Source organism: Macadamia integrifolia, unplaced genomic scaffold (assembly GCF_013358625.1).
Source record: "Macadamia integrifolia cultivar HAES 741 unplaced genomic scaffold, SCU_Mint_v3 scaffold2365, whole genome shotgun sequence".
Taxonomy (NCBI): domain Eukaryota; kingdom Viridiplantae; phylum Streptophyta; class Magnoliopsida; order Proteales; family Proteaceae; genus Macadamia; species Macadamia integrifolia.
In genome coordinates, this window is record NW_024868661.1 from 30,052 (window position 1) to 48,314 (window position 18,263).

General features: G+C 36.9%; 2 protein-coding genes across 3 annotated transcripts; both read left to right on the top strand.

Annotated features, from left to right (window-relative positions):
- Positions 1-1,364: 1,364 nt before the first annotated feature.
- LOC122066370 (pectinesterase/pectinesterase inhibitor PPE8B-like) lies at positions 1,365-9,167 on the top strand. Of its 2 annotated transcripts, XM_042630185.1 has the most exons (6): positions 1,365-1,544; positions 2,117-2,196; positions 2,498-2,578; positions 3,623-3,681; positions 7,653-8,079; positions 8,185-9,167. In XM_042630185.1, the coding sequence occupies exons 5-6, from the start codon at positions 7,692-7,694 to the stop codon at positions 8,883-8,885; spliced, it is 1,089 nt and encodes a 362-aa protein (XP_042486119.1). In that variant the 5' UTR covers positions 1,365-1,544; positions 2,117-2,196; positions 2,498-2,578; positions 3,623-3,681; positions 7,653-7,691; the 3' UTR covers positions 8,886-9,167. The 2 variants fall into 2 exon arrangements, with proteins under 2 accessions (XP_042486119.1, XP_042486120.1); XM_042630186.1 differs by lacking the exon at positions 2,498-2,578.
- Positions 9,168-16,261: 7,094 nt separating this feature from the next.
- LOC122066373 (putative invertase inhibitor) lies at positions 16,262-17,734 on the top strand. The gene is made up of 2 exons (XM_042630189.1): positions 16,262-16,341; positions 17,359-17,734. Exons 1-2 carry the CDS (start codon positions 16,262-16,264, stop codon positions 17,732-17,734), a joined length of 456 nt encoding a protein of 151 aa, XP_042486123.1.
- Positions 17,735-18,263: the final 529 nt, after the last annotated feature.

An 18,263-nucleotide genomic window follows, 5' to 3' on the forward strand; every position in this document is an offset into this window, starting at 1 on the left:
TATCGGTACGTATCAGTGAGTATCGGTATGTACCGATACAGTGCGCTATGGTCATATAATGGCCAAAATGGGTAATTTTTTAGAAAAACACGATTTTTTGAAGGGTTTTTGTTCCAAAGTTGCTGTCAGCTATATTTCTCTCTAACTAAAGTGGAAATCAAGGTTGAGAACAAGGATTTTACATTTATGGGACAACTACAAACCTTGAATTCTTAGTACGATACCCTCAATTTAGTGTTTATGCATAATACATGTTATCAATAGCTTTTTTTAACAAAATCTTTATGCAAAAGTGTTTAAAAAAATGTTTCCTATCCATTTATGTGTGTATCTTTAGCGTATCTTAGTGTATCTTCGATACGATACGATACCCTCCGATACGTATCTTAATTTTGGCCGACCGATACGGCGACCGATACCGATACTTTAATATGACAAATTCATAATGGTAAAATCAACTAAATATTATCACTCTCACGGTTTCATTAAAAATAAATAAATAAATAAATAAAAATAAAAAACTTATACTCTCATGCCCTCCTCCCTCCCTCTCTCTCTCTCACACACATTTCTTTCTCTTTCTATCTTTTCATAATCTAATTTTATATTATTCTATATTTATACTTAAAAAAAGAAGAAAAATCTATATCTTTACCCAATTGCTTTCCTAATTTCATTTTAGTTTCTTAATCAATAATAACTTTCTAATGAGCTATTATTCATCATCACTTTTGTTGCTCTTTCTTATTTATTCTATTTTTTTGGTACCTTTTGTTTTTTTTATTTTTTAAATAATTAAATATTATATTCTTTCCTCATTTAAAAAAATTAGTTTTAGTTTCTTTATTAAACTCTCACACCCTCCACTCACTCTATCACTAATATATAAAAAGTAATATTAGTTTTTAAATAATATTTTCTTTATTTAGTTAAAAATTATTTTCTTTATTAAAATCACTCACCCTTCATATTCTCTCTCTCTCTCTCTCTCTCTCTCTCTCTCTCTCTCAAACTCTCACGCCTTTCTACTAAAAAAAATCAACTTAATATTATCACTCACGTTTTCATTGAAACAAAAAAAAACTCATACTCTCACGCCCTCCTTCTCTCTCTCTCTCTCTCTCTCTCTCACACACACACACACACACGTTCCTTTCTCTTTCTATCTTGCCACAATCTAATTTTATATTATTCCATATTTATACTGAAAAAAAAGTTCTATATCTTTCCCCAATTGCTTTCCTAATTTCCTAATTCGGTTTTAATTTTTTAATCAATAATAACTCTATAATGAGCTATTATTCATTTCTTCTTTCCATTTTATAATTTCACATTCTGTGTTCTAATACTGATAAAAATCAGAAACCAAAGAAGGAGTAAAATCGAGAAACCATAAATCTAAAGTCAAAACCCTAGGGCTTGAAGATGTTCTACTCACACAACTCTCACAAAGAGAAGTCTTTTATAGACAATTTGGATGGCAACGCATATGCAATAGATTCGAAAACCCCAAACCATAGCCATTGATTTACCTTCATCTATTGGTATGTCTTTATCATTATTTCTCTTATTCGACTCTGTTCAAATGTTTGTAAATGGGTTTAAAATTTAATCAAATTTGGGCCATAGACAAACTTCCCTTCGATTTTTTTTTTCTTGAAGCAATTACTTATTCTTCCTTTTCTTCAATTCATCCCTATTCCTTACTGTTTATCATTGAAAGCCAGAAGGGCATCTTAAAATTCTGAGTTTTTTTAAAGAATTTAGAAAAATTTGTTCTCTTGGAGAGCCAAGAAGGTCGTTCTGATTTTGTATGAGTACCTTACACCATATGGGTTGGACCCATCAAATGAGAATTCTTAATGAGTGCCACATCTCCAGTATATCTCGAGAAGACACTTTGTTGCCATCCCTTCGTGTTATTTATTGGTAGTTTATTATGAGAGTATTCTACGTGTTTTTTGATTCAATGTGTATGTAGTGTTTAACATGTGTTTCTTTTACTTGAGTTGATTTATTCATTAATGAAGTGTAAAGTCTTTAGCAAATTTTTTATGTCATTGATACTTATAGTTTCTGATATTTTGAATGCCAAATACTATTCAACATTTGACAGGGACTTTTGCTCTTTATGGGACATTAGAATGGATATACATCCTCCTGTAAAGATCCAGAAATTAGTCCAATGGAAAAAGAGTATGTTTCTTCTATATCCTGTGTTTTTTCATCCTATGATTGTACTTTTGAATTTATAGGATTAAAAAATGCAAGGCAGAAATTTACATATTGAAATTATAAATTTCTCGGTAATACCAGTTCATGGAAGTTGTAAATTATATTATTACTTTTTTTTTGGGGGTGGGGGGAGGGGTTGGTGGTGCAGGTTTGTGAAGGACTACTTGGAGTTGACCGATGGTGTTAAATTTGTTTTTATCAACTTATATCAACTCTGAATGTCAGATTGTTTTTAGTTTCTTATTATTTTTTATTTCTTTAGTGATATAATGTGTAAAGAAAGAAGTTGACCCAATTCCATGGCAATTAGAGAGTCACGACTGCTTCGAGCAGTACAGTCTTGGTATGGATTCTACTCCTCACAAATCATTTTTGTGTTTCTTAATTTCTAAGTTAATAGATATGACACATTAGTAGAAGGATCGATTTTATTTACCCGTATCAATATTTTGAATGCATTTATGGATTGTCTTAAAGTTGCTTTTAATTTAATATACCATGTCTGAATCAAATCTATGCATTGGTAGATTTTTTTTTTTTTTTAAAATTCATAGTTCTTTTGTTCTTGGACTTCTTTTCATTCTTATAGTTCCAATTTTCATAGTTTACCTATATATGTAGAATAAAAATTTTAAAAAGTATTGGAATTGTTGCAAGTCCTTGTCACTGATTGAGAGTCCGAGGAGTTGATGGTTTCAATTACAATAGAGCTTTTTATTTTCATCTTATGCAATGTAAGTGATATCATGTGGTTTACCAAAGTGTTTCCAGGGATTTACTCTTCTGTGAATATCTAAATTTGAAATCGGTAAAAAATATGAATTATTTCTTTCAAATCCTTTTGTCATTGTTGCGGATAAATAGAGATTTTTCTAATTCCCCTTCTCTCTCTCATAGTTCTCTTCTCAATTCACTTCACTCACCCACTCCCTCGACTTGTCTCCAACCGAATCCAATCTCGAATATGTGAGAGCAATAATGTTGGCACAACTCTAACACTGAGCAGCAACAATCGAACTCACTTTTGAAATGATGATCAGAAGTCAGACTTCTCTGCAACTTTGTCAACATTGTGAAAGATGTAAAAAATATGAAATATTTCTCTCAAATTCCTTGTCATTATCAATATTTAAGTTGAAGATACTATAGAATTTCTCAATTCGTAGTATAGACTATTACTTCTTTTTTTTTTTTTTTTTTTTTTTTTACGAATCTTTAATTTTTTTCTGCATTGAGAGCCTCATGATCTTATCAACTATAAATTAAGGCATTGAAGATTACTTGATTTTTTTCTAATGATTTCTTATGAATATTTATTTATCCGATCCAACCATATTTTGCAATCTTGTCCGACTACTTATTTTTAGATTTGTGTTCATTGCAACAGCTCCTTGAAATTCTTTAATTAGCTATCCCTTGTTTCAATGGAAATCTAAGGAGAATAAGGTACGTAGATGTTGCTCAAGGTTTTCCTGTAAAGTAGACTAACGAGCCGTTTGTGTTTTGAATTATTGTAGTAATTTTTCTTGTGATTTCAATTTTATAAATTATTCTATATACTTTATACTAAATAAAAAATTACAGAACAAATGGTTTTGGTTTTAATTTGTAATATTGAAGAATGACAAATCAAATCATTTTCCTAACACTATTTGGTCTTCATCTCGAAGCATTATTGTACCATTCATAATGCCATATAGACCTTTCAAGATACCATTTTCCTCTGAGCTTGTCTAACATTGAAAATAAATAAACTTCAGTAGAATGCACTCCAAAGTCACGATAACATTTTTAAAATCCATGTATACACATTCACATATTTGACTTATTTGTGATCTAAGAAAGTAATTTTGCTTTAACCAAAAAAATGGGGAAAAAATACATTATTGATAGATGAATTGAGGATAACATTTATTATATTATTTATTTTGTGTTGGACACCTCTCTCTCTCACAAACCCTATCTCTCTTTCAAATCCTCTCACCCTCAACATATGGCCACACGTGCATTTGCACGTGTAATTTTTACTAGTATATATATATATATATATATATATATATTTATATTTAGTCATTACTCCATGTGCTATATCACTAGCACCAAATCATTCTATATTAGGTTGCTAAATTTGAGCCTAGAATATTCTCTTCTGGACCATGACCTCCTACAACAATCTCACACCATCCATTGGGTGTTGGGGGGTCACCTCTGGAGAGGATTTGGCCCCGTTAAATTTCACTTTATTTTGAACCAGAACCCTTTATTATAAAACATAAAATATATCATTATTAAATATCATAAAAAAAATTTAAGTAGTCTATATAATCACATGGGATGATTTACAAAAATAGCACTTCCCTTATCTTTAAATTTTCCTTACAATCAATCATAACCTAAGATTATAAAGTGTACCCTAGGTCTCCATTGTTCATTGCTCCTCTTTTATTATTCTTTGTTTTCTTTTCTCCCTTTTCTTGGGGTCTCCTACCAGAAGATTCTTTTGGGAAGTCTGGGGTTGGTAAAAAAGACATCCCCTTCTTTCCCTTTTCCTATCCATTTGAATTTCTTAGATTGGGTTCTACACCTAAAAATAAAAAATAAAATAGATTAGAAACCCCAGAATTTTATTACGTGCCTAAAAATTGAGATTCAAAGGTTTTTCACATTCATTCATTAAAAAAAAAAAAATTAAGATAAAAGAAAAAAAAGACAAGAAAAAAAAGTTGTGCAGGATTCTAAACTCGATGTATAAAGCCTAAATTGTGGAGAAAAATCACAATGGGGGAGGGGTGGGGGGTGTGCTTGGTAATAAACCACCCTAGCTGTACCGGATCTAGATTTAATCTTTGGTTCAATGATCTAAGTCTACCCAATTATGGATGGTAATTCCATACTTTGGAAGGTGAATATACAACAAATCAAGGGAGAGAAATCTATATTTTTTGATGATTACAAAAGGAGAAAGCAGGTTAATGGTAGGTGTCATTCGTAGCCCTTAGATTTAGGGTTATGGTCTTTAAGGTTTGGGATTTAATCAACCTTAATTGGATGGCAGCAATCTCCCATAAGGGAAGTGTAGTGAACAATCTTTTACCAGAAAAAAAAAAAAAAAAAAAGTAGTGAACAATCTTAGCATGGATGGTACGTAGAAATACCTTTTCAATGACACCAAATTTGTAATTTTGCAATCGCTGGTTTGAAAAACAAAGATGGGAAAAGTGTATTGAATCTTCTAAGGTTTTTAAAACCAAATTTACTGAACCAGTCAAACCCAGACCCAATCCGGTTGAGTCCACCTTGGCCTGCCCTAGAGGAGGGCCGCATTTGGCCCAAGAACATATACCTGAGAAAGGAAATCAGCACTCAAAAAACAAGGGGGAGAATCAAAATCTGAACAACAAAGAAAGAACAGCAGGCCAAATTGGCTCCTTGTGTCCTCTGACATGGACTGCTTTCTGTACTCCCTTGTAATTCACTATCTTTTGATGTCTTAAACCTCCAAACACCACTAGCAACAGCTTCACTCTTCTGGTTTGAATGATTGCATGAGCTTTCTAGGTACATGTTGAATTTTGCCTCCCCTGTTGATAATTGTTCTGCTGGCCCATCATGGAATGGCAATTGGTTTTTCTGGATTGCCTTTCTGTAAAGTAGGAACTGATTCATGGACCACATTAGATGGAACAAATAAGAATTTGATTTGTTCCAAAAAGGCCTTTTGGTAAACTCTTGAGGGGAATTTCAAGAGAGGGAGCATGGGCATAACCCTTATGTATCAGCTTTGATCATGTGGAGTTTTTAAAGATTGATCCAAATAGAAAGACTTGGATTGAAGTTGTAAGTTTAGGTGGTTTTATATTATTTTCCAAGTTGTACCATAGATTATATATAACTATATAGCATGCTTATTGAATTTTCCAGTTAATTATTTAAATATTTAATTCTAATTATTGTCATCAAGCTTATGGGTTCTTTGACCTGGTAAATCATAATAGGGCCATCAACTAAGTTAGGTCAATGGGGGATGAATCAAATAGGCTTTTGATAATTGATATCAAGGCTTTCATCCTTGACATGTCATCTTATATGATTATTTTCTAATTAGAGCCTATTGGTGCTTCTAATTTTAACGTTAGCTCTCCCTTTGTTTGGATGTAAATGGTTAGAATTTTTGTCTTACTCTTTCTTCTTTTTGGTAAAAACTTTGATCATGAATAACAACCAACTAAAAATATATGGATCAAACCATGCAATATATGATGCCTTCACTTATGAAACATATAATTTCCTATATTGGACATTTCTATTTATACCCTTTCATATTGCATATTTTAGTCTATATTTTTTTGATTGTCTGCATTTAAGTTTTGGCTACAATCACACCAAATATAGGAATCATTTCATTGAAATTTTATTTTAACTTTCAAAAAAGAAGTTTAGCAAACCTGCACACATAATTATTGTCATCAAGCTTATGGGTTCTTTGACAATAGGGATGAACAAAATAAGCTTTTGATAATTGATATCAAGGTTTTCATCCTTGATATGTCCTTTTATATGATTTTTTTTTTAATTAGAGCCTAATGGTGCTTCCAATTTTAATGTCAGCTCTCCCTTTGTTTGGATGTAAAATTGTTAGAAAAAAAAAAAACAAAAGAGGAGGAAGAAAAAGGGCTCCCAGAATGATAATACTGTCAGTGCCATACATTTTGAATTAAAACCTGTGACTTTTAGAGCCCGTTTGGTATCGTTTCTGTTCCAGAAACACCGTTTCATGTCAAAAACGAAAATTTCAGTTTCTGTGTCATAATGTAGTTTTTAAACGAAAAAATGGTGTTTCAAAATTTCAGATTTTTATTGGGAACGATATATATTTTTTTTTGTAAAATGGAACGAAATTGGGAAGACGGAACTCCAAAATGGAGTTCCGTCCAATCTCGTTTTTTCAGTTTTTTTTTTTTTTTTTTTTTTTTTCACTTTTTGTTCCAAAAAAACAGAAATAGACCATAAGTGCACCAAACAGAAGATTCCATTTTTTCGTTCCAATAGAACGAAAAAACTCCAAAAATGTTTTTTTAGAACGATACCAAACGGAGCCTTAGCTCCTAGTTGCTTGCACACAGACAGCAGCAAATGCAGCTACTTGTAACATCAATTTTGTAAAAAGTTTGAAACATAAGTTATTTGCGATTGTGGTACAGTATTGATGACAGTTCCTGGAGCAATTAACCTGAACCAATTCCTTCTTTGAATACTGTCCCTGTAGATTTAGCAAGTATAGTGTATGATGAGGAAAAGGAATCTGAGGGAGGCCACTTGTGAAACCAATCTACATTCCCTACAACTAATCTAAGATTTTGTTAAGTAAAGGAGATTAATTCGGATATTGCCATCTTATGCTAGCTCGTTTTCTTCAGGTCTTCAACCTTCAGATCATCTCTCTTCATTATTTACAAATGGCACCCATCCTACACATGTTCATCTTTCTGCTTGCATCAACTGAACTGATTGTTGCTAGGCTGGCCGAGGATGGTTTGCCTACATGGGTGAAAAACAAAGAATTGTATTTATTACGAGATCAAGTAGAAGCAGATGTTGTAGTGTCCACGGATGGGACCGGGGACTATCTAAAGATTATGGACGCAGTGGAAAATGCTCCGAACAACAGTGACCATAGATATATCATCTACCTAAAGAAGGGCTTGTACCTGGAAAACGTACTAATCAGTGCAAGCAAATCGAACCTTATGCTGCTCGGAGATGGAATGAGCAACACCATTATTTCCGGTAACCGCAGCAAGGACGGAGTCCACTGGAACTGTACTTTTGATACTGCCACCTTTGGTAAGCTACATGAATCTCAACATTTTCCGTAATTTTTTTTTTCACAGATGAATTATCCGTACTAATAGATAAATAATACTCTCTCTTGATCTTGGGTGCTTGCAGCTGTGATTGGTAATGGATTCATTGCCAAAGACCTGACCTTTGAGAACACAGCGGGTCCCCAGATGAACCAATCGGTGGCACTCCTATCGGATTCGGACCAATCAGTGTTCTTCAGATGTGGCATTATGGGATACCAAGACACCCTCTATGCTCACTACAACCTCCAGTTCTACCGTGAATGCCGCATCAGTGGCACCGTCGACTTCATCTTCGGCGACGGAACTGTAGTCTTCCAGAACTGCGAGATCATAGCCAGGAAGGGCCGCCCAAAACAGAAGAACACGATCACCGCCCATGGCTGCGAGAAACTCAACGAAACTACTGGCTTCTCTTTCCAATTCTGCAACATTTCCGCTGACTTGGACTTGATTGCTTCTGATTACTCTAACCCAACTTACCTGGGTCGACCCTGGCAACGTTACTCACGTACCATCTTCATGCAATCCTACATGAGTAGCGTCATCAGTCCAGAAGGGTGGTTGGAGTGGGAGGGCCAGGAAGATTTCAACAAAACACTATTCTATGCGGAGTACAAGAACTATGGGCTAGGGGCCAACCTGAGTCTGCGGGTCAAATGGCCTGGGTTCCATGCCATCAATGACGACGCCCAGGCCGACATATTTACGGTCTCTAAATTCATCGATGGCAATTCATGGTTGCCTTCCACCGGTGTTAATTATACGGGAGGTTTGACCGCATAATAATAATAACTACAATATATAAGTCCGGTTCATTGTATATAATAATAATAATAATAGTCCAATTAGATGCCTATTTAAAATGATGAGAAAAATCTGTTTGTACTCAACCCAACTACAATACGATACAATATTGTAATTGGACTCTTCTGTTCACCTTCACATCATTTTAACTAGATTTTGGAATAGGGTGATGGGAATAATGTTGGAAGCATTCCAAATATAGATTGAATTTAAAATTTCAGTTATAACGGCTGATAAATAGTTGAGGAAATTATTCTCCCACTCCCATATATGTTTCGTGTTACACTCAGACTCGCTGCGAAGTTTGTAATTACAAATGCACATTGGGGTATGGGTGTTAATCAGTTCGATTTCGGTTTAATAGTGCGGATTGGTTTGGTTCACATTTATTTGACTAAAACCATAACCGCACCATTTACTAAACGGTTCCACTTTCTGAAACCGTGACCGTTTAGTAAACGGTGTCGGTTTCACGGTTTTAAACGGTTTCGATTTTGATTTATTCCATACGGTTTGTAAAATAGTTCACAATCGGTTTGTTATAATTTGAAACCATATCTAAACTGAAGATCATAAGCTTATCAAAAAATAATTGGCAACCACAAATAAGAAATTCTATATTAACGATGGAATGTCTTAATTTGATAATCTAGTGTTATTTCTTTGCATGGCGCTTCTCAAACATTTAGAACTAATATCATACAACATCCAAATCCAGCCTTCTACAGCATAAAATATTAAAATGACAGGTGGTTCAGCCAAAACACCCCATTTATGATAACATAATAATATAATAACATATATGGATTACAAGATCATGATCTAAAGCCTAAACTTGAACTGAATTGCAATAAATCATACCAAAGCAGGATGGACACTTAATTTAATTGTTAATTGTTATACGGATTATTGTCCCTTCTTTATTTAATTGTTATACGGATTAATCGGATCGGTTTAAACGATTCGATTTAAACGGTTTTAATTTGGTTTAAAACCAACGGATTTCACGGTTAAAACCGACCCGACTTATTTAGCTAATTGGCCTGAAACTTGAAACCATAACCGCATCATTTACTAAACTGTTTTACGATTTCAGTGTAAATAGATCGATTTGGTTTCAATAAACGATTTGGATTTCGATTACAAATTCACATCGTTACCTTGAGGTGTTAACGCTAAGCAAATGTTAAATGACTTTTTGACCCTGTCCACTTTATACGGACCTCTGCAATCCCATCGTCTACATCACCATCAATCTCTTGATTTCTCTCCATAAGCTCTTATCGGCGGCGAAAGCAGTTTCTTGTTTCCGAGATCCGTGTCTCTCTCTGCAATACCTAGAAACACCTGGATTGATTAACACCCCCAAATGTCGGCCATGACATTCTTCTTCTAGGTTAGGATGTTGAGATTTTTCTTTTTCACGCAGAACGATGCTCTTCTTGTCTCTCTCAGCGGCAAACGCATAAGATTTTCGGTAAGATTTTAATTCCCAACTCTAGGTAGGGGAGAGAGAGAAGAGGAGGAGGAGCCAACCATGTGCACATTAGAGAAGCGTGGCAGCGTTTACCTGCTCACGTTAACCGGCAACGATGATTTTCTTTATCTGATTTAACATTTTTCTATTTTCATAATTTCTTTGGCAGACTTTAGGTTATGATATTGACGCCGATGATTATCACAGGTAAGGCATTTTGATTTTGAAAGCAATTTGACGTTTTCTTATGATTATTAGATGAAATTAGAGAGATTTTTTTCACTTTCTCGAAGAATTTCTTCTTCTTGGTGTCTGTTGCATTAAGAATCGTTGCCTCTATCTTGTGCCTGTGGCCCTGCCCCAGCCCCAGCCCCTGCCCCTGCCCCTGCCCCTGCCCCAAACAGTTTCGTGCAAGGGAGATTACCATACGAGAAGATCAAACCAGATCTTCAACTACGAAACCTACTGTGGAGCATCAACCAAAGAAAACTTGTAAAGAATTATAAACCAAATTTCCGAATGAATTGTGAATCGTCTGCTACTATTATGAGTGAACGCTGAAATTGAATCCTTCATTTTAGTTGTTGTGGCAGATTTTCATGGACTTCGACAGGAAACATGTGATTAAAGTGTTGGAGAGGTAGAAGTATAGGATTGCTTCGTAGAAATCATCTGCTTCGAGACACTCTAACCCGAACCTCTCGAAATCTACTCGGCCTGATGCCAAAATCTTACAAAGGGGTTGCACTCACTACCGAAATCTTATCTCTGCCCTTGCCAACCATGGCAGCCATCTCAGGCCACGCATCAATCAGCCGGCAGCTTCATATAGCGCAAAAACCCTAACTCTCCCATGGTTTCTCAAGGAAAATACGATAATAAGGGTTGAGGGCAAAATCGTCATCTCCATTGGACCAAAGGTATTTTAGGGTTTAACACAAATTTGTAACACACTTGACAGTTTCTTACTCACAATCAGGGTACAGTTGATATATTCTTTAACTTAGAAGGGAAGAATTTGTAATTCCAAACTTCGCAGGGGAGGATTGTGTAATACCTGAAACATATAGGGGAGGGGAGTGTAATTTCCTCTAAATAGTTGAAGTGTTCAATGAGAAATGTTCTTAACTAATTGGGGTAAATTCAACCAGAGCATGGTTTTAAAAATTAGATCGAGTCAGTCAGGATCAGCTAGATTGGATTAGTTTGGCCAATACTGATTCAATTTGTACTGCTCAACTGATATAGTATATGGGTAAATGGTCCAAAACACCCATTTTATTTTTATTTTTATTTTTAGTTAAAAAAAAAAAAAGGGTTAAATCCATCAGATATCAATTGATACTGATCTTAAATTTTAAAACCTTGCCCCGGAGTGGCTAGGCAATGATGAATTAGAATTCTCTTGAAATGGAAATGGAAATGGCGTTGTTATAGCTGATACTGTTGTCTTCACCCTAGGCAGTGTTCCAAGTTTCAATATTAGCTTCAGAGGTACAATTTGGGAAAATATGTTTTTAAATCATGGTTGATTGACTTTGGCTATGGATGTAAACGGATAATCGAAAGTCCAAGTTTGATTCACAGCTATATCTATTTAGGGGTATCCGTATCCGATAAAAATATCTTGGTTCGAATATGAATTATCTAGAACATAATTATCTTATCTGAATGGATAATCAAACACAATAAAAAATAGAAATAAAAGAGTAGCTAATTAATGATTTTGAGGGTTCTTGAAGATTAGAGAGGTTTTAAAGAATGAAGAAAAGAGCCAAGACAACTTAGAATGGATTGAGAGAAAATTGTATCAATTTGGGTAGGGATGCCAATTTCAGGCTCCCATCACCAAGGAGTGAACCAGTGACTCTGCCAGCCATTGAGACGAGCTTGCCTTTGCATCCCGACATATGCTTCTTCACCTTGTCCAGAACAGAGAAAAGGAAATTTTTCTTCACCCTTCCTTCAAAGATCTGAACCCCAAGGTATTTTGTGGGAAAGTTGCAGACAGGAATTCCCAAAGCATCCGAAATGTCTCTCGTGCGAAAAGGCCTAATTCTCCCCATGAATAAATTCATTTTTTCAAGGTTAACATGCTGACCTGAAAAGTCTTGGTACTTCCTTAGAAAGGCATTGAGATTTCTGACATATTTTATGGATGCGCTCATGAAGATAAATGTCGTCAGGGAATAGAAGATGAGCTGGCATTAACTCGCCTCTAGGACTCTAAAGAGTTTTGATTTTCCCATCACGAAGAAGACCATGCAGCCCTCTGCAAAGGACCTCTTCTGCAAGAATGAAGAGAATTGGAGACATGGGTTCCCCTCGTCTTAAACCCCTCTTCACATTGAAATAACCCACTAGACCTCCATTCAAAAGGATTGAGGTTTTTAAAGAACTAAGAACCAGATGGATCCAATTAAGCTACTTATCAGAGAACCCAAATCGCTTCAGAACATGCAGAATAAAGTCCCAGTAAATGGTATCAGATGCTTTCTGAACACCAATTTTAATATCAAGACCCGCTCATCTGGTGGCTGAGAACATGAAATTGCCCAGCTCTGAAGCCAATCCAATATTAGTATGAATCAGCTTGCCAGATTGGAAAGTCCCTTGCTCTTTAGAGATCAATCTTGGCTGCAAGAAAGACATTCTTGTGGCTAAGATTTTGGAAATAGCTTTGCAGAGGAAATTCCACATGCATAGGGGTCGGAATTTGTCAAGGGAAGTTGCTCTATCAACTTTTGGAATCAAAGCTAAAAAATTGTTGTTCATACCTTGGGGCATTTTCCCAGTGAGAAAAAAAAAATTCTCCGATTGCTCTAATAAAGTTGCCTTTTAATTACATCCCAACAATGCCTGAAAAAATATCTAGGGAAACCATCTGGACCTGGGGAGCTATTAGGGTCCAGATCCCAACCGGCTTTCTTGATCTCTCCTACACTAGGGATCGCATCCAGGGAAAGCATGTCAACCCCATCTACAAGCGCAGGGATGGCGCTCAATAGGTCCAGGTGCTCAGCGACTGGTGAGCTCCTGTGAAAGACTGGAACTAATCTATCATATGAGTGGTGATCCCATCTCTATCGGTAACCCTTAAACCATCTGATTTTTCCACTATTCTGATCATGTTCCTTGCCATTTTGATTTTAGCATAAAGATGGAAAAATTTAGAATTCCTATCTCCATGCTTTAACCAAGTAATACGGAATTTCTCCACCCACTGTTTTTCATGATTTTTTAATGCGTTTAAAAAAGCTGTTTTTGTATCCGCCTCCTTCCCAAATAAAGTGTCATTCATACTTGAAGCTTTAATTTGACCTTGGATCTCAACAAGGGTCTCTTTTGTTCTAATCAATTCGACTTCAAAGTTCGGGAAGACTTGCCTTGCGCAAGCTCAAATGACAGGCTTTAGCCTTTTGAGCTTTCGAGTAAAGATAAAACTAGCGGAACCATATGTGGGTTGAGACCATTCTTCCTAAATTACCTGAATAAAAGAGGGGTGATCGAGCCAAAATTTGTGCATTCGAAATGGGCAATTACCTGGCTTAGGACAGGCCTTTGAAACAACTAGGATTGGCCAGTGATCTGAAAAATTCTGGTGAAGCACAGATTGGGCACAGTCCTAGAAATGACTCAGCCAAGCTTCGTTACAGAGACCTCTATCCAGAACAGCAGCCACGTTCCCTCTCCTCCTATTATTTGACCATGTGAATTTAGCACCATTAGAGGGGATCTGCAACAGAAAGCAAGAATCGATCATTGCTTCAAACTCCGCAGTCGAGCCCAAGCTGAAGGCACCCGGACTGTGCTTTTCGTGAGAGGCAAGGGCGGTGTTGAAGTCCCCAACCACAAGCCAAGGGTCTAACATCATAGGCACCGCTGCAAGATCCATCCACAACTCTCTTCTTTTCACCTTGAAGCTGCTGGCATGAATGACTGACAAATCTTGACAGACAACTGCTACTCAGACTCTGATACGACAGAATGCTTGGGCAGCCCTCTCATCCACATCAACCAAAGATTGGGGACCTTTTCCTCCCTAGTGTTATGAATCATGTTGGTTTCGAAGCCATTTTTATTGAAAAAAAAAAAACAGGATAAGCAGATGAGTCTACCTTAGGCTCTGCCAAGTAAATGATATCAGGATTTTTTTCCGCAATAATTCTTCTCAAGGCCAAGTGAGTTGCAGCCTTCTTGAATCCCCTAACATTCCAGAACAAGACCTTCATTAATCACTTTGATGAATTTGCCAACCGTTCAAACCTTCTGGTCTGCTCTGAGGTCGTTGGTGCATTATCCTTCTTTCGAAGACCTACTCTAGCTGATTCTCTTAGTGGTGGAGAAAGACCACCCCACCCTGAATGAGAGTAGGCGATATGGAAGTTACATGGTGTTCAATGTGTGTGTCATGGTCCGAGCCATCCTCATCAGATTGAATAAGGGAATCCTCGTATAATCCCATACCGCCCAACCCATTTATATGACTATATTTGTCATTTGCACTAGAGTCCTTAGAAACTGCTGCTTTAGAGTCCTGATTAGCTCCTCTTGGAGCTAATTCAGCGTAATCTTGTTGAATAGGTAAGAGTACCTCAATCGAACCAGCTCTAGAAAGAGTCCTACCAGCTGCCACTTCCCTATTTTTAGAGCCGTTAGAGGATCCCAAAAAGTTAGGAGATCGAACGCGAGAATGGGAAGAAAAATCTCCCCCATCAACACGCTGACTCGACATGTCATCGCTGCCTCCACCATCGTTCCCTGTCCCCATCGCCGGTTGAGACTGGTCGGCGTTACCTTCGTCTGCAAAAATAGCACCAGGGATTCCTGGCTTGGCGCGAGGGAGAGGAGCTTCTCTTCTTCTTTCTCTACAATCATGGAGATTGTGACCAATCTTCTTGCAATGACCACATCTTCCAAGGCTATCTTCATAAATTATGACTTGAGAGAACCAGAATCGCTCACCTGTATTGGGCTATCTTCTCTCCACCTGTATCTCTTCAATCCTTCTGCTACCCACCTCTACCTCAACCGTGACCCTGGCGTAGCCACCCATGGATGCTGCACGGCTTCTGCGGTCAAGAGCCATCGGCCTACCAGCAGCTTTGGCCATTGTGAGCAGAACTTTCTCGTGCCAATATTCAAGAGGAAGGTCTAGGAAGCGAATCTAGACCATCCTTGTAACAGGCTATTTTTCGTGTACATTGAAGTCCGCCTTCCACCTTTGGAATTTGAGAATCTGAGATCCCACTCTAACCGAGTTTCGCTTCCATATCATTACCATGTCAGACTCTAATTCAAATTGTAAGAGAAAAAATCCTTTCCCCATCAGAGCCATGGAAGATCTACCCTTTAAAGGCTAGGATTCTTTTGCTTCCCTTCAAATATCATTCATTGAAATGTATTTGAAGTTTGTTCACCCGATGAGTGCAAACTTAAACTTTTCAAGCGCTCTTCGTAAGCCTCTTGCGGGATGATGACTGTGGTTAAAGATCCTACCTAGATAGGATCAGGCAGGTCATCAATAATTGGGAGCTCTCCCCCCACAATGGCAGAATACGTTGCTTTCTTCTTGGGATCTTGCGGAGCCTCAGCAAGAGGAAGGACAGCGGAAGCACTCGCTCCCTCAGGTTGCCGCTCCTTAGGTAGCCAGAAGTCGGTGAGGAGAGATTGGCTTCCGCGATCAGGAGGATGATCTCCGTTCCCATCGCCTAGATCCCTAGCAATTTTGTGAGACATGGCTCTCGCCTATTCACCTTCACTACACTTTTGATGATGTGGAAGAGAGGGCGACATCTATCTCTCTAACTCTTGAACAAATCGAACAAATCATGCTGAGCAGCTGGGTTTGTGTAGCAGGCTAGGGTCCAAAGTAAACATGAGGACGGCATTCTGTAGAACAGAGATGATGGTAGGAATCTTGCAGACAGTGAGGGGGCGAGAGGGTACTGTAGGGAGGTGAGGGGTGGAGCCATGAAGAAACCTACCCCTACCGGAGCTGGTAGGGGTGGGTTTTATTTATTATTATTTTTTTTAATTTGAATATGTTGTAGAAACCATGGTTAATTATATATTTTGTATTAAATACACATTTGACTACAGCTTTTTACAACTGGTGTTAAAGATTGCTATCTAGCCGCAATTTACTAACCACGGAGAAATATGGATTTTCAATTGCCATGGTAGCCATGGTTATTAAACTGCATGGAACGATTATTAGCCACGATTTTAATGACAATGGCCACAGGGAAAAAAATCACAGCAAAAGGGGTTTTATTTTTTTTAGTGGTTGTTTTGGTTTTCTGTGTCTTTCTTGTCATTTGAGGTCTAACTTTATAAAGAGTAACAGGAGTGATGCTGAGGTATATATCTTATTAAAAAATGTTTCAAAAATAATTTCTAAGAGTCGGTTGGTTCACAAAAAAGACAATATTGAGAAGAAACGATGCAAGTTGTCTTTAGGGCTGCAAAATCAAATAAAAAATTAAGTAAATAATTGTAAAATGATAAGATCTAATCTAAATTTTGGGAGAATTCATTTCACACTTTCCATTTATAAAACACATTAAATCTTCAAATCATGAATTTTTTTTTTGGTAAGAAAATCATGTAGATTGGCTGTCAAAGTAAAGTAACAGAAGGGGTTTCTCTTTTAAACCATTCATACGTACCTGCCCAGTTACTGGCTGATTCTAATTTTACAGATTTAAAGGGATCCTTATCTTATTGATAAGATTTTCCTTCTCATAGGGAGACTTTCATAATATAAATAACCAACCTATTTGAGTTTCAGATATAGAACAGAGTTGAATCAAACATGAGACAATCCTTGTCTTTCTTCTCCTCCCCTGTATTCTTCTTTCTGGTCATTCTATTTCTAGCCAAGGTTGATGCTAATATCGTCAATGAAACATGTAAAAAAGCTTCTCAGGTTGACAAGGAGCTCCAATATGACTAGTGCGTTGCGGCTCTTAGACAAGATCCCAAGAGCCACAGTGCAGATCTCCCAGGGCTATGGATCATCTCAGCAAAGTTAGTCAAAGACAATACAACAAAGATTAGTTCACGGATTGAGGAGCTCTTGAAATCCGATCCAGATGTTAAGGGTTGCTTGCGGGAATGTAAGTTGCATTACTCTATAGCGGAGCTTAATACAAAACGTGCAATTGAATCCTTCGAATCTAAGAATTACAAGGATGCTAATGTTGCTGTGAGTGCCGCGTTAGCCAATGCTACAACTTGTGAAGACTCGTTTAAGGAGAGTGGCCTAAAATCGCTTTTGATAGCAGAGTATAATTCTTACTGCCAGCTTTGTTCAATTGTGCTGGATATTGGCTCTTTTTTTATATGACTGTTGCTATGGATGTGGTTCTTATAAATAACAATAGATAATCCAAAGTAATCTTTATTTCTTTCAGTGACTTGTGATGATGAACCGGTTCCATTTATTTATTTATTTATTTTTGTAAAAATGGAATTTACTGATGAGGATAACCATGTGTACAACCTAGAGTTTCAGACTACAAAATCCATAAGGCCAACTATTGGAATGTGGTCATTTTGTCCTACACATGACGGATAGCACCTTCCTAGCCTGCAACACTCTTTGTAGCCCTTAGAATACAAAAGAAAGAGATGGAGCTAAAAGAAGACATACTCTTTCTAATATCTTGAACCAACAATGAGACCTCCAACTGGGCGAATCTTGATGGGTCAAAATTAACATTGATGCCTGTTATCTAGGTAATCCAGGGCACTCGGTTGTTGTGGTGTTCTACGAAATCATTTGAGAGCTCCTTTGCAGTTTTTGTGATTTATGAAGGTATTGCCTCTACCTATTGGGTAGTGTTTTTTTTTTTTTTATCCGGTAAGGGATAAAG

Coding starts and splice junctions, on each gene's coding strand:
- LOC122066370 (XM_042630185.1), top strand. CDS start 7,692: ATGGCACCCATCCTACACATGTTCATCTTTCTGCTTGCATCAACTGAA. Junction 8,080..8,184: donor TTTTGATACTGCCACCTTTG/GTAAGCTACATG, acceptor GGGTGCTTGCAG/CTGTGATTGGTAATGGATTC.
- LOC122066373 (XM_042630189.1), top strand. CDS start 16,262: ATGAGGACGGCATTCTGTAGAACAGAGATGATGGTAGGAATCTTGCAG. Junction 16,342..17,358: donor CGAGAGGGTACTGTAGGGAG/GTGAGGGGTGGA, acceptor TGCGGCTCTTAG/ACAAGATCCCAAGAGCCACA.